Source organism: Rana temporaria, chromosome 1, assembly GCF_905171775.1.
Source record: "Rana temporaria chromosome 1, aRanTem1.1, whole genome shotgun sequence".
NCBI classification, from domain to species: Eukaryota; Metazoa; Chordata; class Amphibia; order Anura; family Ranidae; genus Rana; species Rana temporaria.
The window spans coordinates 135,117,321-135,145,060 of record NC_053489.1 but is presented as its reverse complement, the minus strand read 5'-3'; the positions used below and the strand labels follow the sequence as shown (position 1 = coordinate 135,145,060).

Below are 27,740 nucleotides of genomic sequence, written 5' to 3'. Positions count from 1 at the left end.
ATGGCGGCGATCCGCGATTTTTTTCATGACTGCGACATTATGGCGGACACTTCGGGACAATTTTGACACATTTTTGGGACCATTGTCATTTTCACAGCAAAAAATGTATTTAAAATGCATTGTTTACTGTGAAAATGACAGTTGCAGTTTGGGAGTTAACCACAAGGGGGCGCTGATGGGGTTATGTATGACCTCATGTGTGTTTACAACTGTAGGGGGGTGTGGCTGTAGGTGTGACGTAATCAATTGTGATTCCCTATAAAAAAGGGAACACACGATCGATGACGCCGCCACAGTGAAGAACAGGGAACCTGTGTTTACACACAGCTCTCCCCGCTCTTCAGCTTCGAGGACCGATCGCGGGACTCCAGCGGCAATCGGGTCCGCGAGTCCCGCGGCCACGGAGCTTCGGACCAGCCCCATGGCTGGGCTTAAAGAGCCACGTACATGTACGTGGTTGTGCCCACCCGTGCCATTCTGCCGACGTATATCGTCGGTAGGGGGTCCTTAAGTGGTTAAACAAGTGTGATTTAACTGTACTTCTGTCTTGGTCTGAATCATGGTTTCTGAGTCTGACAACTATTTGGTAAATTCTGTAAAAATGACAGTTTGGGAGCTAACCACAAGGGGGCGCTGAAGGGGTTATGTGTGACCTCACGTGTGTTTACAACTGTAGGGGGGTGTGGCTGTAGGTGTGATGTCATCGATTGTGATCCCCTATAAAAGGGAACACACGATCGATGACAGCGCCACAGTGAAGAACGGGGAAGCTGTGTTTACACACAGCTCTCCCCATTCTTCAGCTCCGGGGACCGATCGCGGGACTCCAGCGGCGATCGGGTCCGCGAGTCCCGCGGCCACAGAGCTTCGGACCGGGTCGCGTGCCCGCGCGACCCCATGGCTGGGCTTAAAGAGCCACGTACATGTACGTGGATGTGCCCAGCCGTGCCATTCTGCCGACGTATATCGTCAGTAGGGGGGTCCTTAAGTGGTTAAAGGAGAAGTCCAGCCTGAGCCTTTTTTTAGTCTGGGCTTCTCCTATGGGTCACAGGAGTGCAATTTGTTTTGCACTCCTGTTACCCCTTTTTTTAGTGGAAAGCAGTCCGAAGGTCGCTCTCTGCCGACGTCGCTGCCATCAGTCGGAGCAGCGTGTCCTCCCGACTTCCAAGTCAGGATCCGCCAGATGCCCTGATTGATGGCAGTCTCAGCGAGCCGCTAAGAAGGCCACTTCCCGCCCCTCCACTGCTCAGTGCTCCAATGAGCGTAGAGAAGTAGAGCAGAAGCGATGCTGACTGACAGTCAGCATCGCTCCACTCGGGGAGGAGTGAGAACCGAGCCATCGGCGGTGTTCGGTGGCTCGGTTCTCAGTGCAGAGACGTCAGGGGGCAGATGCAGCATCACTCTGATGCTGCATCCACCGAGGTAAGTATGACTAGAAAAAAAAAAAAAACACACTTCTCTTTTTATTCCGACTTGCTGTGAAACAAGGAAAATTAGACAATCGGACGATTTTCTCATAGTGTGTACCAGCCTTAAGACTCATGTGACCTACAATGCTCAAAATATTTAGTTTTTATAATCATTAGTTATGTGGAAAAGCATAAAACATAAAATGATTAAATAATTGTATAAAGTAATAATTTTACTTAAAATTTTCATTTTAAAGTGAGAGCCAAGGGCAAGGTTACGTTTGTCCGTTCATGAAAATGAATAAGATACAAGATAAATATTTAGGTTTAGCAAGCATACATTAAATCCTACACCACTATCATCTCCAACAATTACAAAATGTGCTCATGCTTCCTTCTTTGTAGTCTTATCCGAAAACAACATTTCTTACCTTAGACACGCTGCTAATGTAGTCAAGCTGCGGAGCGCTCTCCTTATCAACCTGGTTACAGAGGTTCTGCAGTGTTGATGCATAGTCCTTGTCGCTCTTGATTCTTAAGGCCATGAACTTCTTCACAGTTTCCAGGAGCCGCAGTTCCCAGTCTTGCAATTTCAGCAAAGCATCGTGTGAAAATTGAAGATCCTTTCCAAACCCCATCTTCACCAAGGCACTTAAGAGGTCTGGTGAGGACAGAGAATTTGCTCTTGGTCAACACATACCCATATGCCTAAAAGAATCAAGACAAGACGTAATGTTAAAAGCAGAACAGTAAATATGGCTTCAATATTTCTAAGGAAACAATATTGCCAACATAATCCCCGTACAGTGGTAAAAACATAATAGAATTTAAAATAAGAAAACAAACCAAGTAGAACTGCTTTCTGTCTGTCCTATATTGCACCATATTGTGATTAGCTGTACTATTTATACACATTTTAACAAAGAAAGAGGAACACAAAGAGGAAGAGCTAATAAACCAAATGCATTAATAGCTAAAGAAGAGCTTTGCAATAAAAACATAAAAAGCTGCATTTGTGAATTTATGTCTAATTGTATATGTACTGTACATGTCATTAGGCTGTTTCAGTCTGTATCCATCTGAGTTTTGCAGACGGATCCAGACAACCTCAATATGGGTGAGCAGATGTAAAATGATCATCCATTTACATCTGCCAACATCTATGTTTTTTTAGGTCCGTTTTTTTTTTCTTTTTGTGGAATAAGGCTGCATTCTCCAATTTAAATGGATCTGAACGGATGTAAAAGGATGTTGCCATGAAGTACAAATTAATGTAACATGAATCCGTGACTGAGCGGACCCTAAATTCACACATGAAGCACGACTCTGCCCCATCACCCGCTCTCTCCTCACTGGCTGTGATTGCCTGTAGTGGGAGCCAATGGCTCCCATTACCGTCTCAGCCAATGAGAGGAGAGAGATCCAGGAGAGTCGAAACTCTTGTGCACGTCGCTGGATACACCAAGTATTGGGAGGACTGCTGCACACAGGTTTTTATGTTCATGCATAGAATGTATGAACATTAAAAAAAAACACATGAGCCTTTACAACCACTCTTAAATGTACAGCAAATCACAACAATATAACCCTGTCATGAGAGAATTAGTTGCCACTAGGGCTGCAACCAACGATTATTTTCATAATCGATTAGTTGGCCGATTAATCGGATAATAGCTTTAAAAAAAAAAAAATGCTGCAAAAACACATGACATGCTTTTCTGCAGCTTCTCCATTGAAGTATAATGAACCAAAAAAAATAGCATTGCTTTGCGTTAAAAACTCCTTGCCTAAGGCAAATATAAAGCAGCTGAAAAAAAAATCATGGATGTGAACGTGTCCCATAGTAAAACATGTAAATGAACTGTAGTGTGTTTCTGCAAAAAGCACCAAAAAACAGGTGTGAACCCAGTCCTACGATGTTTAGTAACATAATGGGGTTAAAAAACTAAAATAAATACAAATAGAGCAAATAATTGCTACTGTAAGGGGTTAATTTTTTTACTGTGGGACAGTGAAAGTAATATTTACAGTAGCAATTTGCTTTTTTGTACTATAAAGGGCCAATTTTAGTTTTTTTAACCCCATTATGGTACTGGCCGATAAATCGATTATGAAAATTCTAATCGATTAATTTCATAATCGATTAGTTGTTTTGGCCCTAGTTGCCACGGCTGACCTTTCCTAAGAAAAATACTGGTAAAGAAATTGCTAGATCTAAAAGCACGGACCAGTTTATATTTAGGGGATTTAGGACCCAAAAAAAAAAAACACACAGCCAGGTGTAAGGCAGTACGGATGAAGGAGAACATGGTACTGGCAAAATAATCTAGCCTATCTATATAGTGCTTTGGAGATGGTGCATTTTCTATTGGTATGGTGGTCACCTTTATCTTGCAAGAAAAAGGTTAGGATCAATGGGCCAGATTCACAGTGGAGATAAGACGGCGTATCTGCCGATACGCCGTTGCATCTCTGTTTCTATCTATGCGACTGATTCATAGAATCAGTTACGCATAGATAGCCATAAGATCCGACAGGTGTAATTGTTTTACACTGTCGGATCTTAAGATGCAATACCGTGGCCGCCGCTGGGGGGAGTTTGCGTCGTAAACCAGCGTCGGGTATGCAAATAAAGGAGTTACGGCGATTCCCGACGGTTTTTTCGCGTTCGCTACGTCGCCGCTAGTCTAGTTTCCCGTCGCAAAGTTAGTCGTTTTTTTGGTGCCTTAACTTTACACAGCAATCGTATTGCTGTATAAAGTATGGCCGTCGTTCCCGCGTCGAAATTTAAAAAATAACGTAGTTTGCGTAAGCCGTCCGGGAATACGGAATTACACTACGCGCGTCGCCGTTCGAAAAAATGGCGTCACGGCGCGCAATGCACGGCGGGAGTTCAGAAACGGAGCATGCGCGGTAGGTCCGGCGCGGGAGCGCGCCTAATTTAAATGGCACACGCCCATTTAAATTGGCCTGCCTTGCGCCGGAGGCTACCGGCGTAGGTTTTCATCGCAAGTGCTTGGTGAATCAGGCACTTGCGATGAAAAATTGCGGCGGTGTAACGTATCTACGAAAAGTTACGCAGCCGCTGCCCTACGTGAATCTGGCCCAATGACATGAGAAGACCATTTCTCAAACACACACTATCTAGCAGGGTGAAGAGCTTTTCAGTGTGCTTCAAGTCATTATAGAGATACAAATCTGAAGCCAGCCATACAGTATTCTCTATTCATCGATGGGGAATCTTGTATGGCCAGCTTTAGATTTGTTTCTGCATTTATCAGATGAAACTGTCTCTTTACCCAGAGACAAAAACGGACTCAGAGGGTCAGCGGTAGACTAACTGGAAGCAACCAAAGCAGCAGGCAAGTCAGACTCAGACACTGCTAGGAAAGGCACAGTGGCATGCTTGTGGCCTCTATGTTAACAAACCAACTAAGCAAGACGTGAACTTCTGCATGACCAAGAAAAAGCCTCTGCGGAAAGGTGCAAGGAGGCGTCTATTCTTTATGGAGTAGGGAAAGACTAAATTTGGGGACTAAAAGACTAGAGGCGTATTGGACTCATAGCTATGGAGGCACTCATGACGAAGAAATACAGAACAGGGCTCACAAATGTATTTTCTGCAGGGATCATTTTACTGCAAGATTCTCCCCATTTCTAGAGTCAAATATATTGCAGTTGCCACAGCGGTAACCAATAGAATAACATCATCACTCAGTACCAGCAACATTAACTTTTTCCACAACGTGCCTACGAGAACAAAATAAAAAAAAAATGGAGGAAGCTCCCAGAAGTAACCAGCTTTCAGGCCTACGCACATGAATGCAAGTCTTACAGCAGTAGTGGTCAACTTAAAAATTATAAAAAGAGCCTCAAGTGAAGCTCCAGCACCTCAAGGGGGTCACATAACAAACAATGCATTTTCACACTTGCACACCAAAAAATCTTGATCCTGCTGCATTGTTCGCATTGTATCGCAACTCACACTGAAGAAGTTGGTGTTCAATATCTTTCAGTATTTTTGTGTCAGCGAGTACAAAAATATCCCCCAATATTGGTGTCAGTGGACACAATCATAAAAAATAAAGAATACAGATATAGCCTTAAAAAATAAAATTGTCCATCGAAAAAGGTCTGCTTATTGAAAAGAGGAATTTTTACATTTACTTAACAGTAAATTCCATATCTTTAGAGTACAGTACATAACACAGTCAACCTATTCATAAATCATGGGTTATAAATGTATACCTTTAGGATACTGGCAAGCTTTTGAGGACATGTCCCCCTGGGGCACCTCACCTATAACCCTTCCTGAATCTTGAATCCTCAGTTTTGTAGCATGAAGAGTTTAGGGAGGGTAAACCGTATCCTGTACTGTACCTTGTGGCTGAAATCTGCATCCACAGAAGACTGCATGTCCACCTAGTAAAACTATGAGAAAGTATGACCAGAAGACTAGGTGGCAGCCTTACACCACTGGGAAACAGAGGCTTGGTGCCTAAAGGCCCAGGATACGTCAACAGATCTGGTGAAATGGGCACGCAACAGAGCAGGACAAGGTTTTTGTTTAGGACCATGGGCTCTAGTAATTACCTTATCTTTTATTTATACATAGTGCATTTAGAAGTAAGGTGTCCCCTGTGAGGTCCTGAGGAAAGTACACACAAAGAAACCAGTTGTCTAATGGAAGTGGTTTCTTTACATACACTTTAATGCAGGGGTTGACAAATTTGTTTGGAATCTAGGAGCCAGGTAAAAAAGTTAGGAGCCAGAAAACGCGCCCGTCCCGACGAGCTTGCGCGCAGAAGCGAACACATACGTGAGCAGCGCCCGCATATGTAAACGGTGTTCAAACCACACATGTGAGGTATCGCCGCGATTGGTAGAGCGAGAGCAATAATTCTAGCCCTAGACCTCCTCTGTAACTCAAAACATGCAACCTGTAGATTTTTTTTAAACGTCGCCTATGAAGATTTTAAAGGGTAAAAGTTTGTCGGCATTCCACGAGCGGACGCAATTTTGAAGAGTGACATGTTGGGTATGAATTTACTCGGCGTAACATTATCTTTCACAATATAAAAAAAATGGGGATAACTTTACTGTTGTCTTATTTTTTTAATTAAAAAAAGTGTAATTTTTTCACAAAAAAAGTGCGCTTGTAAGACCGCTGCGCAAATACGGCGTGACAGAAAGTATTGCAACAATCGCCATTTTATTCTCTAGGGCAGGCATATGCAATTAGCGGACCTCCAGCTGTTGCAGAACTACAATTCCCATGAGGCATAGCAAGACTGACAGCCACAAGCATGACACACAGAGGCAGAGGCATGATGGGACTTGTAGTTTTGCAACAGCTGGAGGTCCGCCAATTGCATATCCCTGCTCTAGGGTGTTACGATAAAAAATATATATAAATGTTTGGGGGTTCTAATTAGAGGCAAGAAGATGGCAGTGAAAATAGTAAAAAACAACATTAGAATTGCTGTTTAACTCGTAATGCTTAACTTGTAATACCAACGGCCACCACCAGATGGCGCCAGCTCACATCTGGTGGTAATAACTTTTGATACCAACGGCTCACCACCAGATGGCGCCAGCCCCCCTTCCAAACCAAGTCGCCAGGACCCTATTTCTAGTCGCCATGACGACCTGGCGCCCGGGATTTGTCGAGCCCTGCTTTAATGGTTCTGGCTACATCAATGCAATTTAGAGAGACTTTCCTTGGATGCTTATGCGCAGGGCACAAGAATGGCATAACAATGTTCTCATTGAGATAGGTCAGTGACGCCACCTTTAGAAGAGTGGCCTTGGGTGCAAATAGTAAATAAATGTCCATTAAGGGATTGAAGGGTGACTTATGCAGCACAGAGAGAACTAAATCAGAGGTCCCTGGAAAGCACAGGGTGCTCTAAGGGGAGACTAACATGAAAAACACCTTGAATAGAAGGCGTTTAGTTTTTTGTTTCTGGATTCTGGTCAATATCTGCTACATAACGTAATCTCTGGGACTGTATTGACTCTGGTTGCACCGAGCAAAGTAAGGTTTCTGGATAAGACAATAGATTTTCTTGGAAGTGGCCTTTCATGCTTTTGACCAGGCAGGAATCAGACTTGGAAATCCCTTTAACCTTTAAAACCTAGGTTTCAACAGCCACGCCATTAAAGCCAAAGACTGTGAAGCAGGGTGGAATAGAGGGCCTTCAGATAGCCAATCTGGCCTGTTGGGAAGAGGTCAGGAGCCATTTACTTTAAATCTAAGTAAAACTGAGTATATCGGTGTACCAGGTTCTTCTGGGTCACTTCACTGCAAGTATGATCACAATTTTCCTCTCCTGCTATATTTCATGGAGCATGCAAGGCAAAAAAGGGATGGTGTTATTAGCCTCAGCTCCGTGGAATTTGGCAAAAGAGCAATTTTGTTGACGTGGAGAGAAACTGAATTTTCTCTTGGGCATTTGCTGAGCGTTCCACGGAAGACGTTTGTCTAGCTAGCCTGTAACTTGCTTGCCCTCCTCCTCTGAACACCCTGGAATTGGTCGTCTCTTTCAAAAACGAGTTGGGAAAATGGGAGAATGAAAATAGGCATTTTTGATGTCAACAGATGCTATATGTTAAAAGTGGTGTGATGAGCGCAAAGGAATGTATAGATAAGTGAACAATATATCAAAATAAAAGTTTACGATCCTCTAATCTAGAGGAAAAATAACTCCAATCACCATGCGATGGCGTGAGATATGTGCTAAACACAAAAAGTCCAATGAAGTGATAAATGTGAAACTAAAAAAATGTATAATAATATAAACAATAAAATGTCCCAAATAGCATCAATCAATAAAGTGATTCGTGTGAACGTGCTGGCAGCGATGGAGTGATCCAGTTGTATAAGGTGAACAATGCCCGATGATCGGCTCACAAAGCGCTTACCTCCCTCACAGGGAAAAACAGCATCGAAATCCCCAGCTGGACTGTCCCACAGCTTCTCCAATGAACGACCGCCGTCCTCTCGATTGTCCTCTCGATTGTTCTCAGGCGCGTGTCCTCACATCTGTGTGTGGTTCTGGTCTTCTCAAAGATGGCGACTCAGTATCCCAGCAAACACAAGATGATAAAGGAAGAAAAAAAGGGGGCTCCAATAGTGAAGTAATTCTCACGAATGTTTAATGGATAAAAAAATCTTTTCTCATCAGCAGTATATAAGTCATCTGTGACTGGTTAAAGCTTGACAAGCTTTAACCAGTCACAGATGACTTATATACTGCTGATGAGAAAAGATTTTTTTATCCATTAAACATTCGTGAGAATTACTTCACTATTGGAGCCCCCTTTTTTTCTTCCTTTATCATCTTGTGTTTGCTGGGATACTGAGTCGCCATCTTTGAGAAGACCAGAACCACACACAGAGGTGAGGACACGCGCCTGAGAACAATCGAGAGGACAATCGAGAGGACGGCGGTCGTTCATTGGAGAAGCTGTGGGACAGTCCAGCTGGGGATTTCGATGCTGTTTTTCCCTGTGAGGGAGGTAAGCGCTTTGTGAGCCCGATCATCGGGCATTGTTCACCTTATACAACTGGATCACTCCATCGCTGCCAGCACGTTCACACGAATCACTTTATTGATTGATGCTATTTGGGACATTTTATTGTTTATATTATTATACATTTTTTTAGTTTCACATTTATCACTTCATTGGACTTTTTGTGTTTAGCACATATCTCACGCCATCGCATGGTGATTGGAGTTATTTTTCCTCTAGATTAGAGGATCGTAAACTTTTATTTTGATATATTGTTCACTTATCTATACATTCCTTTGCGCTCATCACACCACTTTTACATTCACTATTTTTGTTGTTAGCACCAATTCGATTTGAGCTGCATTGGTTTTTTTTCATGATTTAAGGTATTGATTGCCAGCACATTTTCATCTCATTTGGTTAATAGCTAGCGCTTTAGTTCCCCCCTATCCAGATGCTATATGTTGCCCTTGTCTCATAGGGGCCATTACTGACCTTGCAGATTTCATGCACATGAAGGAATTTTTGTTGGAGGACTGTAATTCCAGGATAGGATGAATACCTCTCAATTGGGCTTTAGTACCATAAACAGGTTGGAGTAGAATCGTTTGGTGGTTCAGAGCAATCTTCAAATCTGACTTCCTTGGACATTTTTTGATGGATTTGAAAAAGAAAGCAGTGAGGTGGTAGAGTTCTGAACTATCTTGTACAGTTTTGATACCACCAATTAAACCTACCTGTCTGGAACGTCTGTGACCCTAAGAGATGCAAACTGTAAACAGACATCCCCCTACTCTTACAAGTTAGAGCATCCCTTCATTGTAAAGAGGACTTTGGGAAAAGCTTGGTGATCATTGAGGGTCAAGCCTTGTGCTCAAATTAAGTTGAAGCCTGCTTAGAGCGCAAGTGTGTTTAGAAGAGCGAAGGGCTCTAGAGGAGGGGGGTTTTGACCCTCCTACCTGTGATCGTTTGATGAATTGGTCAAATGTCTCACCAAACAGAGGTCTTCCCTTTTACATGCAACTTTCATTGCCCAATAGTTTAGCCACAAGATTCTGCACATATGAATGGAGATTAGACCCATCCTGGATATTTGTCTCATAACCTGTCTTAGGGTATTTCCACAAAAAAAAATGAAATACAGGGTTATTTATTGTCCTAGTCCAGTTAACTGCAGTTTGACATAGAAAAATAGCAGCGAAAGCTGTTTACAGGGCTGCCAGGTTAAAAGAGCATCTCAAATTTTCTGTCAGCAGAATGACTGCTTTATGGCCATAACCTGTCCAAGGAACTGTGACTGACGCCGAAAATTCTGCTTTTGTGAAGTAGGCAGCTTGCTAGAATGAGATGCCAAGACTGGGTGTAGACTATCCTGCAAAAAATCCTCATGGCAAAGGGGTGGAAGGAAGCGCCAAAGTAATTTATAAGAGCTGTAAGCGGAAGTGGCATTAAAATGTGTTACCAGTGGTGTTATGCAACATCCACCTGAGACTGAGCAGTGCTTGAAATTTTAGCTCCAAATTTGAGAAGTTTGCACTGTAATGTGAATACATTCCAAACAGCTCAGTTTTACACAGTAATGGTCAGATATACAGAGTGATTCTGTTTTACCTGTCCATGACACTAAACTGTACATAATGTCCAGGTTTTGTTCATCACGGTGGGCAATGAAGGAATCTTCAAGGGCTAAGTTCCATACCGATAGATCGCGGCCCTGGAACTGTAGAGCACTCTGCAGCTAACTGAATGCATTGCACCATGTGCCAAGGTGAGTGCCTTACGCAGCATTCAATGACCGAACCAAGTATTACAGTCCTCCCCCACACTACGCTGTCCAGGTAAGGCTCCTAAGGTAGTACAGAGTTTGAACTGATTAGGATACAAAGCTTCTGTGTAATCATTAGAAGACAGTGAGGTTTGATTGTTTTCTTTACTACAGTCATAGCATTTCTTTAAAGAAAAAATGGTAAGCCAGTGAAGCCGATTTATCTAGGAAGGAGAAGGGGGAGGTAGGTTTATGGCCAACATACACAAAACGACATGGTTTTTCTGCTCTTTAGCGCCACCCTTTGGGCAACTTATGCCAATGTTGTCTTATGGTTAGCATTGGCTCGCAGGATGCGTGTTTGTACTTTGCATTCAAGTCCGACGGACTTGTATACATACGATCGAATAATCAGACAGAACACATTTGTTGTCGGAAATTCCAACAATTGTCCGATGGAGCGTACAAACAGTCAGATTTTCTGACAAAAACCCTGCCATCACACAATTGTTGTCGGAAAATCAGATTGTGTGTATGGGCCTTAAGAACCAGTCAGTCATTACGCCCCTGGTGCGGGTAGACTCCTTAGTCGTGACACTAGGTAACCCAAAGTCAGTACATGGCCTTCTTATGCTAGCCATACAAAAAGCATATTTTTCAGTTGATTCCTAGATAATCGACAGAGCCAGGTAGAAACAGTGGCTGTATCCTCTCAGATGCTGTCACTTAAGTATTTAATACAACTACGCATACTGTGTCTTGTCTGAATACAACAGCCAGCGGTGCAGATTAGGCATGGATTATAGGAGAAGTTCACGTTTCATACATGTTACTCTTAGAATATGCATGCAACATGTTAACGAAAGGACAGGCCCACGGACCTCCTTGGTTACCCCAATTTGACAGCTAGCGGGAATCTTCCCCAAGAGCGGTCACAATTATAATAAAAAAAAAAAAAAGCCTAGCGGGGCTCTGCCTGCCTGTGTCATTCATTCAATGTCTTGTGAATGGAACACTACAAGGTCTGGCAGCCTTTGCAGCTTCATTCTCTCTTCCTGGCAGATTGGCACCAGCGTTCTACTGATCACTGGTGCAATGCTTTACAGGCTCCAAAAAAATAAATACACATTTTTTTTACCTGCAAAAAATTTGCATTTATAATTTTTTTCAAAAAAGTGAACTTATCGTTTAAAGGCATATAAATGGATTGGGGGAATCCAATGGCACATGTATGGCTAGCCTTCGTTTAGAAAATAGATATACAAATGTATGAATCTTTGTACAACACTTTGTGACACACCTTTTTTTCAGGTCAATACAAGAAAGAAAATTGCAGGTTTTAAAACAGGAAAGGTAGAAAAGCCTCCACCTACTTCAGGATACATTTCAATCACACATATGCATTCATATGTTAACAAATTATAATGTTAAAAAGATTGGTATGTCTTAAAATCAAGTTATGAGAACACCTTTGCACATACACCTTAGCAACTACTTTGCAATTTCTGTTAATGGAATCCAGACATGAATACAGATTCATTCACACAGAACTTAAACCAACACTTACAGTGCATCCAAAAAGTATTCACAGCGTTTCACTTTTTCACTTTCGAAATATTTGCAAATTGATAAAAAATCTCATGTACATTCAGGCTCGGTTCACACTGGTGCGATGCAGAAACCCTGGGAATCCAATGCGGGTTCTCACATCGCACTTGAATCACCGACAGTTCACACTGCCCTATGCGAACCGCTGAGAGTGTCAATACAATAAACCGGTCTTTACAGCCTTTGCCATAACACTCAAAATTCAACTCAGGCGCATCCTGTTTCCACTGATCATCCTTAAGATGTTTCTACAACTTGATTGGAGTTCACCTGTGGTACAATCAGTTGATTAGACATGATTTGGAAAGGCACACACCTGTCTAAATAAGATCCCACAGTCAACAGTGCATGTCAGAGCACAAACCAAGCAATAAAGTCCAAGGAGTTGTCTGTAGACCTTCGAGACCGGATTGTATCAAGGCACAGATCTTGGGAAAGGTACTGGAAAATGTCTGCAGCATTTAAGGTCCCAATGAGCATAGTGACATCCATCATCCCATGGAAGAAGTTTGGAACCACCAGAAAACTGAGCGAAAGGGGGAGAAGGGCCTTAGTCAGGAAATTTAGAAACAGATGGTCACTCGGACAGAGATCCAGTGTTTCTGTGGAGAGAGGAGAACCTTCCAGTAGAACAACCATCTCTGCAGCACTCCACCAATCAGGCCTGTATGGTAGAGTGGCCAGACGGAAGCCACTCCTCAGTAAAAAAGCACATGACAGCCCGCCTGGAATTTGCCAAAAGGCACCTGAAGGACTCTTAGACCATAAGAAACAAAAATCTCTGGTCTGGTTAAAAAGATTGAATTCTTTGGCCTGTATGGCAAATGTAATGTCTGGAGGAAACCAGGCCCTGATCATCACCTGGCCAATACCATCCCTACAGTGAAGAATGTAGGCAATATCGTGCTGTCAGGATGTATGAAAGCAGCAGGAACTGGGAGACTAGTAAGGATTGAGGGAAAGATGAATGCAGCAATGTACAGAGACATCCTTAATAAATAAAACCTGCTCCAGAGCGCTCTGGACTTCAGACTGGGGCAAAGGTTCATCGTCCAACAGGACAATGACCCTAAGCACAGAGCCAAGATAACAAAGGAGTGGCTATGGGACAACTCTGTGAATGCCCTTGAGTGGCCCAGCCAGAGTCCAGACTTAAACCCGATTGAATATCTCTGGAGAGATCTGAAAATGGCTGTGCACCAACACTCCCCCATCCAACCTGATGGAGCTTGAGAGGTCCTGCAAAGAAGATTAGTAGAAACGGACTAAAAATATGTGTGCGAAGCTTGTAGCATCATATGTAAAAAGACTCAAGGCTGTAATTGGTGCCAAAGGAGCAAAGGATGGAGTATGGAGCAAAGGTTGTGGATACTTATGTACATGGGATTTTTTTTATTCTATTTTAAAAAAATTAGAAAAGATTTCAAACTTTTTTCACATCGTCTCTATGGGGTATTGTTTGTAGAATTGAGGAAAATAATGAATTGAATCCATTTTGGAATAAGGCTGCAACATAAAAAATGTGAGAAAAGTAAAAAACGCTGTGAAAACTTTACCGGATGCATTGTATCCAGGCGGGTGGGTGCAATCCACCAAGGCTAATAAGTACTTTGGGGGGAGCAAACATTTTGTCAGGGGGTTTTCACCGGGGGGGTCTTTGAGTTTTTAGGGGCTCGAATAGATCCAAGACTGGAAATAATTCTTGGTCGAGCACCAATGTAATTAGAAATGGTCTCTTATTTTATATGGGAGTAACGTCAGAGGACTGCAACTCCACAGAGGCAAGATTTTCAGGTAAAGACTGGAGTGACTTAAAATTAGGCAGAATGTCAGCAGCTGATGGCTCAGAGGTCACCAAGGTCATGAGCAGATAGGATAAAGAATCTTCCGAAGACAGGGAAGCACACTTGCTACCTCTGTATTTAGGCCTCATTTACACCATACAATCATAAAAGACAGACAGAAAAAACTAAAAGACTTCACTTGCAGTGACACGACCTTACATCAGTTTTCATGAGCCTTTCAGTGAAGTTTTTAAGCATGTTGACATCAGTTTTCGTGTGCATCTTAGGTGCACTGTTCACACCACAGTGTTGATGTCACGTCAGTTTTTTTTTCCCGCGCAGAAAACTACATACACGTTGCAGATTCCTGCACAGAAAAAATCCACAAGTGGAATGTGGTGTGAAGAGGGGACATGGCGGACAATCGTCTTCTTTGTGCCCTTGTAGAACATGTGCATACAAAATTAATAAAAAAAACTGACGTCTCTCCACATGGTGTGAATGAGGCCTAAGGATCTGCAAATAACTTTGTGTTATGTGCCACAAAGTCTTGCATAACCGTAGTAAAAAAAAATAACTCAGGCTAGACTCACATTGGTGTTTAACAGTGGCGGCAGCTCCATTAGGGGCACTGCCCCCCTAAACCATGCACCCAGCCCCCAATTTGCATGCAGGGCACCAGACGCATGGATTTCAATGGGGTTTTTTAATTTTTGAAGCACATGATTATTACCTGAGGCCCCGATTGGCTCCATAAAAAGGTTTGACTGAGCCCACCCAATTGTGTGACATATATAAATATTCGCTAATAAGTTTTCTGGCAATCAGGCTTGTTTTCCGGCTGTTTGTTCCCATCTGTAGTGGTTTTCCCACCTCAAACCCGTTGCCGACATCCTACTCAGGGATTTCCCTTAATTTCCCATTCCTAACCCGAGCTGAGCTGGTGAGCTGACCCGTAAGAATTAGTAATGTTGTAATTCACTGGCCCCTTTTCTCTTAAAGGGTACTAACTGCTAATTCATTTTCTTAGTACAAAACTTGCCGAAAAACGTCTGAGTAGCGAAAAGCTATAAAACGCGTCGAGTTACGATCCAAAATGTCAAGACAAGCCTGGTTCTAAGCAAGCATTTATTTATGCATTGTTCATGTTAGATGTACGGGTTATCAATGATTTTTTTTTCCTATCAATTTTGCTTATATGATGATTTCAACAAGTGTTTAACGATTTATTAATCATGTGTATTGAATATGTGTACCATATGAGCCTATATATTTTATGTGCAAGTCATTATGACCACTAATGTATTGTTGATCGATTCAATTGGTTTTTTAAATATGGCATGTCCAACATGATTATAAAAATAAATGTTATGAATTCTGTTTATTACATTTCATTTGCCATCAGTTGCCTATGCCAAGCCTCATTTAAAGTCCCACTTTTCCGTCTCAGTTCTTTGTATTTACTACTTGGGGATGAAGGCTTCAGAAACACCACAAAAATTAGGCCATTAATGGCCACCTTTCCATCCGGGCAGGGGGGAGGTTAGGAATTGCTAGTGCAAGCGAAGAAGCCAGGAACTTCCTAGAGCGCTTCCATCGGCCTCCTTGCGCGGGTGGGAGATTATGGGTAGTGAATATGTGGGGGGGGGGGGGCAAGATTGTTTGCACCCCAAAATATTGAGCACCACTGGTGCTCAACCTGTGGCCCTCCAGCTGTTATGCAACTACAAGTCCCATCAAGCTGCTTTCTTTGCAAATCATGCTTGTAACTGTGGCTTGCAATGCCTCATGGGATTTGAAGTTTCTACAACAGCTGGCGGGCCAAAGGTTGAGCACCCATGGGCTAGAGCAGGGCTCAAAATTTAAAGTCCTGAGCTACTAGACAGGCCTCAAGGTGTACTCGCCACCAGTTGCTCTCCCCAACCCCTACCATGTCCCCAGTGCAGACAGTGTCCCCAGTGCAGACAGTGTCCCCATAGCAGCCTACCTGTGCTGAGTGAGAGGAGGAGAGGAGCCAGAGCTGGAGCCGCCGCAGCCTGGTTGTTCAAAGCGCGGGGAACATGACAGCTTTCAATTTAATAGCTGTGTTCCCCGTCTTGAGCCGCCATATACAGCCCCTCCCCCTTGCCCGGGAAACTTTGATAGACAGATCACTCGTCCAATCCTGGGATGGGTGATTGTCTATCAAAGTGCCCAAACAAGGGGGAGGGGCTGTATATGGCGGCTCGCCACGGGGAACACAGCTATTGAATTGAAAGCTGTCATGTTCCCCGCTCTTTGAACAACCAGGCTGCGGCGGCTCCTTTCCTTGCTCGCCCCCCCTTCTCCCAGGCAGCCCACACTCGCAAAATGCGAGCAGGCGAGTGCAAATTTTGAGGGCTGGGCTAGAGGATAGAGGAAACGAACACACCCAACAAAGCCAAGGAAGACTCATAAGATAGGATACACTGTAGGAGCATAGGAAAACAAATTTCTAGACTGCAGACATGAATGAATGAAGTGACTTGTAGAGTGGTACACATGCAAACTGAATCGCCTCTAGGGCCTTTTTGCAGCCAGTGTCATCATGGCTGGTGCGGTCATTTACCCTGTAGGGATCTTGACCTGCTTGTGAAACACAGTCGTACACACATATATACTGGGACAATTTGGACAGGATCCAATTAACCTACCAGCATGTCTTTGGATGGTGGGAGGAAACCGCAGTACACAAAAAAAAACCACAGACACAGAGAGAACATGTAAATTCCAGGCAGATGGTGTCGTGGTCGGAATTTGAACCAGCGACCCTTTTGCCGCTAGGTATAAGTGCTAACCACTACACCACCGTGTTGCCCCATCAAACACATCATTGCAAGCAGCCCCGGAATGATCACATCAGATCACATAAATGGGCGCTCACTATTCTTTCACCTGAACTAGTTGATAAAAGTTGAGGGCAGTGCTCACTTAAAGCAAACCTGTTATGGGATAAAAAAAAACATCTGGGGAAATAAAAAATGTTTGCAAATTATGTGTAGATTGTCAAGAAGGTGGAAAGTCACAGAAAACATTTTTAAAAAAATGAATATGAAGCTTACTGCATTTAACACAATATCCAGAAATGGAGAAAAAGAACACAAAAATGGTGTGGGGGAAATTTTGGGTTTGCTTCTTCATGACAGCAAACTAATCACTTAAGTTACTACCCCAATCAGGGTTATATTAAAGGTTTAGGTAAGATAGCTGTACGTATTATTGTTCCCTGGAAAATCACTCTATATATAACATTGGAGAAAAAAACATCTAGAATATCATGTAAATTAGGGGATGTAATATTTATTACCATGGAAAGGGTTGTGGCATCAATAGTATGTAGTTGGATGTTCTGCATGTGATATATGTATCAGGGTTGGTTCACGTGTGTGTGAATAAAAAAAAATGCAGGTAAAAAACTGATATGCAGTCACTTGCATTTTAGGTGTTTTTTACCTGTGTTTTTATGCGCATTGTTTAAACTTATAACTCGTTTAGCTGTTTTTTTTTCTGTGAGTTTTCTGACTATTTCCGGTGTCACCATTTCCTTTTCACAAAAAAAAATACAATGAATTATTAGTGGTCACAAACACAACAAAACTTATACAATCCCTGCTAAATCTAAAAGATGAAACTGTATTGAGGTAATAAATTGTTGATGTAAACGAGGTATTGGGGCTCATTCACATTGGTGCTGTGGTCTGTACAGTGCGAACCAGATTTTTTATGTGGCTGGAGCAGGCAGCCTTTATTACACTCTATGGAGACGTAACAACTATAGCAACACAGCCGCAGGGCCTAATTTGACAGGCGTGTGGATGCACATGTACGGCCCAAAACACAGGCAGTGTGCACTTAGGGCCACTTACTCACACCTGTAAAATTAGGACATCTGTTTGTACAGCCACTGCATCCCCAGTAGCAGACAGTTCCAGCCACACAAGCAAACTACTTATTCACACTATGAGCAAGAAAACCCATGAGAATGAGCCCTTAATTGTTTACACCATTTTATACAATGTTATCTTATCTGATGCAATTTTATTTTTTTACTTTTTTTTTCCACAAGCTTTTTGTTGGGAAGGGTCGTGGAAAACGTCAGAGCAGTGGGCAGTGTCAGTTTTTGCTTTACATTTATTTTTTATTTATTTTTTACTATAGTAATTTGGGGGATTTCATAATAAAGCTTACCTGTAGGTAAAATGAATAGCTCCTAAACATGCACCATTTAGAAGATTCTCGTTCACTTTGGAGCGATTTGAGAGATCAAATCGAATGGCAAGTCACAGCCTATTGGCAGCAATGGCACTGTTCCAATTGGTGCGACACCGATTTGCAAAAGTAGTTCCTGCACTACTTTTGCCGATTTCAGGTGCAACTTCAATAGACATCTGTGCATAAAGCCACACAGATGTTTATCAAGTAGCACCTGAAATCACGCTGACCTTGCTACTTGGAAATCACGCTACTTCAAAGTAGCATCAATGTGAACCCAGGGCTGGTGCGAAATCAGCAGCATTTGCTGGCAATGGCCCCGTCCTAATTGGTGCAACACCACATCTGGGGCACTGCATCGATTTCAAAAAGTAGTTTCTGTACCATTTTTTTGCAATTTCGGCCTGCGATTTACATTGACATCTGTGCAGAAACCTGCACAGGTGTGTCTGTAATCGCGGCCAAAATTGGGACCGACAGGCGAGAGTGAAATCGTACGAGTTCAGCTGATCTCGCACAGCTTCACTCCCACAGCCCACTGTGAACCTGGGCTTAAGCAGAGTTGCCACTGGTCTTAATGCCAATGAAGTTTCCTTCTCCACGGCGGGTTGGATCATATGGTGCATTCACATAAGGATGGATGGAAAAGATTGATACTCATAGTGTAAATCCATAAATTTGTTTTAAATTGAAGCAAAAAGGTATCTTAAAAACATGCACTGTCAATAGTGCTGGAGAATCAGTAACAATGTTACAGACATAGTTTGCATTGACAGTGCGTGTTTTAACCACTTCCCGACCGCCGCATTTATATGTACGTCCACAGAATGGCACGTACAGGCAAATGGGCGTACAGGTACATCCTTGCCTTTCCGCGGGACCCCACCCCCCGCTACATGCGGCGGTCGGATTCCAGCGGGGAGCGATCCGGGACAACGGCGCGATCGCTCCCCGGAGCTGAAGAACGGGGAGAGCCGTATGTAAACACGGCTTCCCCGTGCTTCACTGTGGCGGCGTATCGATCGAGTGATCCCTTTTATAGGGAGACTCGATCGATGACGTCAGTCCTACAGCCACACCCCCCTACAGTTGTAAACACACACTAGGTGAACCCTAACTCCTACAGCGCCCCCTGTGGTTAACTCCCAAACTGCAACTGTCATTTTCACAATAAACAATGCAATTTAAATGCATTTTTTGCTGTGAAAATGACAATGGTCCCAAAAATGTGTCAAAATTATCCGAAGTGTCCGCCATAATGTCGCAGTCACGAAAAAAATAGCTGATCGCCGCCAATAGTAGTAAAAAATTTTTTTTTATAAAAATGCAATAAAACTATCCCCTATTTTGTAAACGCTATACATTTTGCGCAAACCAACCGAAAAAATAGGTAGAAGAATACGTATCAGCCTAAACTGAGGAAAAAAAAAATGTTATATATGTTTTTGGGGGATATTTATTACAGCAAAAAAGTAAAAAATATAGAATTTTTTTCAAAATTGTCGCTCTATTTTTGTTTATAGCGCAAAAAATAAAAACCGCAGAGGTGATCAAATACCACCAAAAGAAAGCTCTATTTGTGGGGAAAAAAGGACGCCAATTTTGTTTGGGAGCCACGTCGCACGAGCACGCAACATATTGGTCCGGGGCTTAAGTGGTTAAAGATTATTTTTTTTTTTTTTCAAGCAAAAAAGTAAGATGTATGGATTTACGCTATAAGTATCAGGATTCAGGCATACTAAAACAAGGGTACTGCAGTATTGCAAAAACAGTCGACAAATTTAATTACAACTTACCGTTTAACACTCCACTACTGGCGCATCACAGTTCACCACGCAATACAGCTAAATAAATACTTTATGATGTTGCATGCCCAGTCCTTTAAAATAAAAAATAATAATAAAAAAATGTGCTTGAAATACAGTATCTAAAGTGCATGATTACAATAGTTCTCTTTTAAATGCAACACTAAGAAAAGTACTAAAAACAAACAAACACACACACACACACCCACACCTCTTCAGCTCCCTGTTTCTATTTTGGCTGAAATGAACATTTGGATAATGTCTGGGGCTGTAGTCAAGAAACAGATACATACTGCAGTATAATACAAAACATATAACAGGTCATACCAACTACAATATATATTGTATATTAAAGTGCAACTCGGGACAGCAGTGCACTGGACAAAGCCAGCAATGAAAGGTGTACAGTATTTGACGTGTGTAGAGTCACTCCTTATTTAGTGTTTGACTGATGTCACTGGGCATAGTAATGCAGGGTCATGTTGTCTAGTCAGGATTTCAAGGGACAGAGGCCCCAGCTCCTGTGTCAATTTTTTTTTTTTAAAGCACATTTTTTCCTCCGTTTAGGCCAATATGTATTCTACATTCTTAAAAAAAAAAAATCACAAAAAGGGCATTGGGGTCCCTACATTGGGTTCATTCCACCGCTCCTCCTGGCCTCAGGACCAAACTTTCATCCACCTGGACTGGGGGCCCCGGTAGTTCCTGAGGATAATCGCGACTGGCTCACCTCCCTCCACCTGGCCTCCATTGCAAAACACCCATTTCTCTCATCCCAAATACATAGACCGTTTTCAGGAATTCAAACGCTTAAGTTTCCTCCATGATCTGCCCAGACATCTACTCTCCTTCATCTATAGCTTAATCCGATGACCTATCCCCTTACACCAGGATGTGGTAAGTAGATCTGGCAAAAGGCCTCTCCAGAGCAGATAGGCAGACTGCATTCCACTTCGCACACAAATCCTCTATCTCCTGTTACTCACAGGAGAATAATTTCAAAACCCCTTCCAGATGGTACAGTCCCTACATTGCACAAAATCTACCTATCTACCCTGTTCTCCTGCTGGCTATTCAGTGCAGCCCGGGCACTTATCTTCATGTCTGGTGGGAGTGTGAAAGGATACAACTAGGGGTGTAACGGATCGTCACCGATCCGTGATCCGAACGGGCCACCCCGTTCGGATCGGCACACCCCGCGATCCGCGGAGCGCTCCGGAGCCTAGGCCTAGGAAAGTCCCCGGCTTCGGCCTAGCTCCGGAGCGATCTTGCTCCACCCAGTCTGCTTGCCAGAGCCCAGCGTGACACGCCTCCCCGGGGAGGCGTGTCACGCTGTGCACTGGGCTCTGGCAAGCCGACATGGAGAGGGAATAGTAGCAGAGAAGCACTAGTGTGAGAGGAGGAGGGGGGGGGGGAGAGCACATTTCACGGGTGGATTAAAGAGGAAGCAGGTGAGGCTGTTTGGGACTTGTTAAAAGTACAATCTTGATGTTTTTACAGCTATATATAATTATATATATATGTGTGTATATTATATATATATATATATATATATATATATATATATATATATATATATATATATATATATATATATATATATAGAGCTGTAAAAACATCAAGATTGTACTTTTAACAAGTCCCAAACAGCCTCACCTGCTTCCTCTTTAATCCACCCGTGAAATGTGTGTATGTGTATGTGTATATATATATATATATATATATATATATATATATATATATATATATATATATATATATAACACACACATTTTTTTTTTTTTTGCGCTGATCCGAAAATGATCCGAGCCGTGACTCCTGATCCGAGGATCGATCCGATCCGTGAGTTTTTTGATCCGTTACACCCCTAGATACAACCCTTCTGGAACCAGGTATTTCAGGTGTATAATGTTAATAATGAGATCACCCTTCTCACCATGTTTCCAGGCTCGATAGCCTGCCAGAAACAATGCCTCCTCTGTTTCTTCTTGTCTGCAGCCCGGCAACTTATCCCGCTTTTCTGGAAAACCACCACAACTCCCCATTGTCACTTTGTGTTTCCACAGTGAACAATGTCATGAGAATGGAGGAGATGCTGGCACTTGACAATAATACCTATGAAAAACAAAGTTCTGTGGTCTGTAATTGTGCGTACACATTATCGGTTCTTCTGTTGAAAACGGTCTGATGGACCGCTTTCCGATGAACGGTCCGATGAACCGATCGTGTGTGGGCCCCATCAGTTAAACTTACAACCTGTTTGAAAATCTGATAGTTAAAAAACCGATGGAAAAAAACCATAGTCTGTGGGGAAATCCATCAGTTAAAAATCAACACATGCTCAGAATCAAGTCGACTCAAGTTGAACTTCATTTTTCTCAGCACGTCGTTGTGTTTTACGTCACCGCGATCTGACACGATCGTTTTTTTAACTGATGGTGTGTAGGCAAGACTGATGAAAGTCAGCTTCATCGGATATCAGATGATAAAATCCATTAGACCGTTTTCATCGGATAAACCGATCGTGTGTACAGGGCATTAGGCTTCGCTACTCCTCGTCAGATACTCTGGCTGACATCCTCTCCATGTATGATGATGGTCTTCATCAGTTAAGTTACTGTCTTCTCTATTCCATGCTTTCCCAGCAGACTCTTTTTCCTTCCCCCTCCTTCTCTCCCAATCTTTTCTTTCTCTATTCTTTTTTTCTTTTCCTTCTCCCCCTGACTATTCATTGTTTGAGATAATGTGTATTCATCTATGCTCATGATGATTTAAGGCAAGGCACCGCTGCAAGCGATAGCCATTTGGCCCGCTCGTTGCCAATTTACTTGAATATCAGTCATGTCATTGTTACGCTGTTTATACTACCAATGAAAGCATTTTCAACCCTAAAACAATAGCATGGCTTTGAAGTCGAAGAGTCCAGGGTTTTCACCAGCTTAAAATATTTGGCGCATCTTGGAACTAAATATACGACAAAGAAGACCCAGGACCGTTGAGCAGTTAGAATCCTATATCAGGCAAGAAATGGGCCAACATTCCTCTCCCAAAACTCCAACAACTGCAAACCTCAGTTTCCAGACATTTACAGAGTGTTAACAACAGAAGAAGTGATGCTATACCGTGGTAAACATGGCCCTCGCCCAACAGCATGCCAACTTTTCAGGAAATGGAGTTGTATATAGCTGCATAAGCCAGTTCACAAGTTTTCCCAACTCAAAAGCTCCACTAAATCTCCAAATTACTGCTGTGAGACAACTTTCTGTTGGAGAGCAGTTACATTTGTTTTCCATGGTGTTTCTGTATGTGGGGACATAGCCTCCCTCTCTCTTGCTTGCTCCTGAGATAGGTCAGGGACTATGGATCATGAGACATGTTAGCATAGAGCAATGCACATGACTATAACAAATTTGCATTGCTCATTCCAAAACAGAAGTGGGAACTCAAAGAGGGCATTACAAGGGGTCAGAAGAACATAATAAACTATTTCCCGAAAAACAGATTACAGGGCCAGCAAGTAGTGGATGTGTATATATTATTTTAGAGAATAAGGACATTGTTTAGCGTTGCTTTATTTTTAAAACAGATCTTTTCTCTTTAGGCTGCAGCCGCTATACATACAAGTCAGATTTTAGGCATCCCCTGCAAAAGGAATTTCAGTGTAGTTGAGACACCCCCCAAGCGGATAAGTACCATATATACTCGAGTAGAAGCCGAGTTTTTTAGCACATTGTTTTTGTGCTGAAAATGCCCCCCTCAGCTTATACTCAAGTCAGGTTTCCTTGCTCTGTCCATCTGCACCCTCCCGGCTGTCCTGTGAAGGTTTCTGCCTTGTAATAACGAAGAGTAATGACCTGGAGGAGAAAGGAAGGATTTATGGTAATTCTCTACATCTCCTGGCGCTGTGATATTATGTAGTCTAGTCGGCGGCTGTGCAGTATACCAAAGCCCCGCCTTCTCCTCGTCCGTGATAGGCTGAACACTGATGGACGAGGATGTCAGTGTTCAGCCTATCACGGACGAGGAGAAGGCGGGGCTTTGGTACACTGCATGGCCGCCGACTAGAATACATAATATCACAGCACCGGGAGATGTAGAGAATTCCTTCCTCCCCCAGACCCAGGGCCAACTAAATCAAACGGAGAAAGATAAGGAGACTTCCCCTGCACTGCGCCGCTCTGATCATCAGTGCCAGACTGCCAGTGATCTGTCTGCGTTTCCCAGAAAACTTAGTCACCATCATGTTGTCTGTCACCACCAGTCTCCTGCTACAGCCAGCTCTGCCTCTGCCCACTGCCGCATGGTCCAGCTACAGAGGTGAGTCCCAGTCACCTGGTAAGTAAACATTTTCACTGTTACTGAAATTGCTGGTGAAGTTGCATCTGATCGCTGCTGGTGAGGTTGCATTTGCTGGGCACTGTTACTAGAAGTCAGCGAGGCCAAGGCATGCAGATGGACACAGTGAAGTTGCAAATGGGAATTGTTGACCCTCTTTTCCGCTTACAGTAACTGCTGCATTTCTCACCCTAGGCTTATACTCGAGTCAATACGTTTTCACAGTTTTTTATGGTAAAATTAGGTGCCTCGGCTTATATTCGGGTCGGCTTATACTCGAGTATATACGGTACTTCCAAAGAGATGCAGACATCACTGCTTTTCTTATTCGAACACAAATCAAACTAGGTGTGAATATAATGAACCATATCATCCACTAATAATTAGCCTGCAAAGGAAATGGCGAAACGGGTAAGAATTAGAGGTCGACCGATATGGGTTTTTCTCTGGCCGATGCCGATATTTAGAAAATCGGGGTGGCCGGTGGCCGATATATGATGCCGATTTTTGCGGCCCATATTTTTTTTTTTTTTTGACAGGTGGTACTGATTGACACTGGAATGTGGCACTGGTTGGCATTGGCAGAAGGCACAGCCGATTGTGTAACTGTGAAACTGCTCTCTGCTACTCGCGTGTATGAAACTGTATGGAGATAGAGGAGCTGAAGCATTCAGCGTAATTTCAGAGGTGGGCGGGACCCAGCACCTGTCCAGCCAATGATTGGTCCGTTTGAGAAAGGGGCAGGGTCACATACACGTAGCAGTCTGCCCAGATCCCATTGGCAGGTGTTGGATAGCCTGGTCCCGCTCACCCTGACATTCAACCTCAATTATGACAGGTCCTTTCTCTCTCCCTACAGTTACACACAGCGGGAGTGACGGCATCGCCGCTCCGGCCAATCACACCCCCGGAGCGGCAAAAACAGGAAGAATCTGTGAAGAAACATGGTGGCGGCAGCGAACGAGGAGCGCTTCGGGGGCATCGATTTCAGGTACGTGCCACATAATGAGCTAGTATGCTATGCATACTAGCTCATTATGCCTCTCTTGCGGGATTTGTTTTTTCCCCGTTTCCGGGGGGGGGGGGTTTACTTCCTCTTTAAATATAAATTGCAATAGTAAAACAAGGTGGCAGGATGTCCCCTCTAGCACAACAAAGAACACATCCGATTGCCTAGAAGAAGAAATAGCAGAAAGGTAAATTTCCACACCCAGAACAGCATCCAGTGGAGGGAAATCTCCCTAAAATGTTTAGGATTAGGACGTCAGGAGGAAAGCACAACACCACAATTAAAGTGGAAGAAGGAAACAAGATTAGGAAGAAAGAAGGCCTTATGCTGCAAAAACAACCCTATGCCTGTTTAACACTAGGAAGGGGCCTCTTACACGATAAGGGCAATAACTTTGAGGTAATAGCAATGAGGAAGCCAACCTTTTAAGCAAAACAATGAAATATATCCGACAGGCTCAGGGCCAAGGGCAGTTTTCGAACAAAACAAAATTAGGTTCCATTGTATTACTGGGAAGCATTATGGGGAACAACATGAACAGCACCCAACACAAAGGCTTCCACCAATAAGCAAGAGGTCCATGGTCTCGGGAAAAGAAAGGCAAGGGCTGAAATGAGACCCCTGAGCACCAAAGGAGGATCAAGTTTATTACAGGCTGGGCCCACATCTTTATCCTGGTGTGGTCTGTGTATGGTCCCCCAAGGCTCAGCTAAAAAGTTTGCCATCAGGAATGCTGCTAAATAGAAGCCATGGTGGCTATGAGCAGCTGTGACCTTTGTGAGAAAAGTTAGCAAATAAAAGTTTTCTTCTCATTTTTCTTTTATCTAAGATCACTAGCAAAAAATTGTGGGGGACATAAGTGAAACATAAGCTAGGGCGGTTTTGTTTTCCAGTATCCAATTGTCTGAAGGTAGCTGCATAATCCATAGTCCAAAACCACAAAGATTCTGTGTCCGTATAATAAAAACAAAAAAAGGAGAGAAATAAAGAGCACACCTTTTATTCTTTTATCTGCTAGGTGATAACAAGGGATAAGATTTTGCAATTTACTACTTTAGCCTAATTCACACTAGTGCTGCTACATAATCACGAGAGTCATGTAGCACGTTAAAGGGTCACTAAAGGAATTTTTTTTTTTTAAGCTAAATAGCTTCCTTTACCTTACTGCAGTCCTGGTTTCATGTCCTCATTGTTCGTTTTTGCTTTGAAGTAGCTGTAATTCTGCTCTGATCTCCACACTTCCCGGTTGCCTGTTTTTTTTATAGCCATGGTACTGGGAGATTTTCACGGTGGTCTAAGCTGTCATTACTGTGTGTCTAAAACTCCTCAGAACCAATCAGATTCATTTTAAAAACAAAACACTGCCCTGGATTTGTTTGTTTTTGTTCTGTGAGTCTTCCCGACTCACCTCTCACCCGGAACTTCATGTATGTACCTTTAAAACCGAAAGTGAAACTAGAGCACATTATATGATAGATTAAATTCAATTTTTAATCATTTTTAAAAGGAATCAGTTAACGTTTATGTCTCTATACCCTGTAAACAGTCATTTGAGAAAAAAAAAAAATTCCTTTAGTGACCCTTTAAGCCCATACCGGGCCTATTTTGGCACTTCTCTCCTACATGCAAAAATCATAATTTTTGCTAGAAAATTACTCAGAACCCCCAAACACTATATATGTTTTTTTAGCATACACCCTAGGGAATAAAATGGTGGTGATTGCAACTATCTTGCACGGTATTTGCGCAATAATTTTTCAAAAGCTTTTTTTTTGGGGGGGGGGGGGGGGGGGGAACTGTTTCATGAATTAAAAAATAACAAAACAGTAAAGTTAGCCCAATTTTTTTGTATAATGTGAAAGATGAAGTTACGCAGAGAAAATAGATACCTAACATGTCACGCTTTAAAATTGCACACACTCATGGAATGGCGCCAAACTTCAGTACTTCCAAATCTCCATAGATGTCGCTTAATTTTTTTTTTTTTTTTACAGGTTACCAGTTTAGAGTTACAGAGTAAGTCTTGTGCTAGAATTGTTGCTGGTGCTCCAACGCACGCGGTGATACCTCACATCTGTGGTTTGAACAGCGTTTACATATGTGGGCGGGACTTACGTGTGTGCTCGCTTCTGAGCACGAGCTACTGGGGATAGGGGCATTTAAAAAAAAATAATTATAGATATAGATATTTTTATTTTACTTAATTTATACACTTAAAAAAAAAAAAAAAAAGTAAATTCCACATCTCTGCTCCAGGCTGAAAAGCATGAGATCATGAAA

The 27,740-nt window shown here is 42.7% G+C and overlaps 1 protein-coding gene across 4 annotated transcripts in view; it reads right to left on the bottom strand.

Moving 5' to 3' along the window:
* FER (FER tyrosine kinase) overlaps positions 1 to 27,740 on the bottom strand; it is a 353,477-nt gene that overhangs the window by 279,560 nt on the left and 46,177 nt on the right. For 3 of the 4 annotated variants that reach the window (XM_040343195.1, XM_040343168.1, XM_040343176.1), the window contains exons 3-4: positions 20,108 to 20,190; positions 1,841 to 2,117 (exon numbers count right to left, since the gene is read on the bottom strand). In XM_040343195.1, coding sequence (XP_040199129.1) covers positions 1,841 to 2,047 — 207 coding nt within the window. In that variant the 5' untranslated portion in view covers positions 2,048 to 2,117; positions 20,108 to 20,190. The remainder of the gene's footprint in view (positions 1 to 1,840; positions 2,118 to 20,107; positions 20,191 to 27,740) is intronic. The other variant, XM_040343185.1, reaches the window with a different exon arrangement.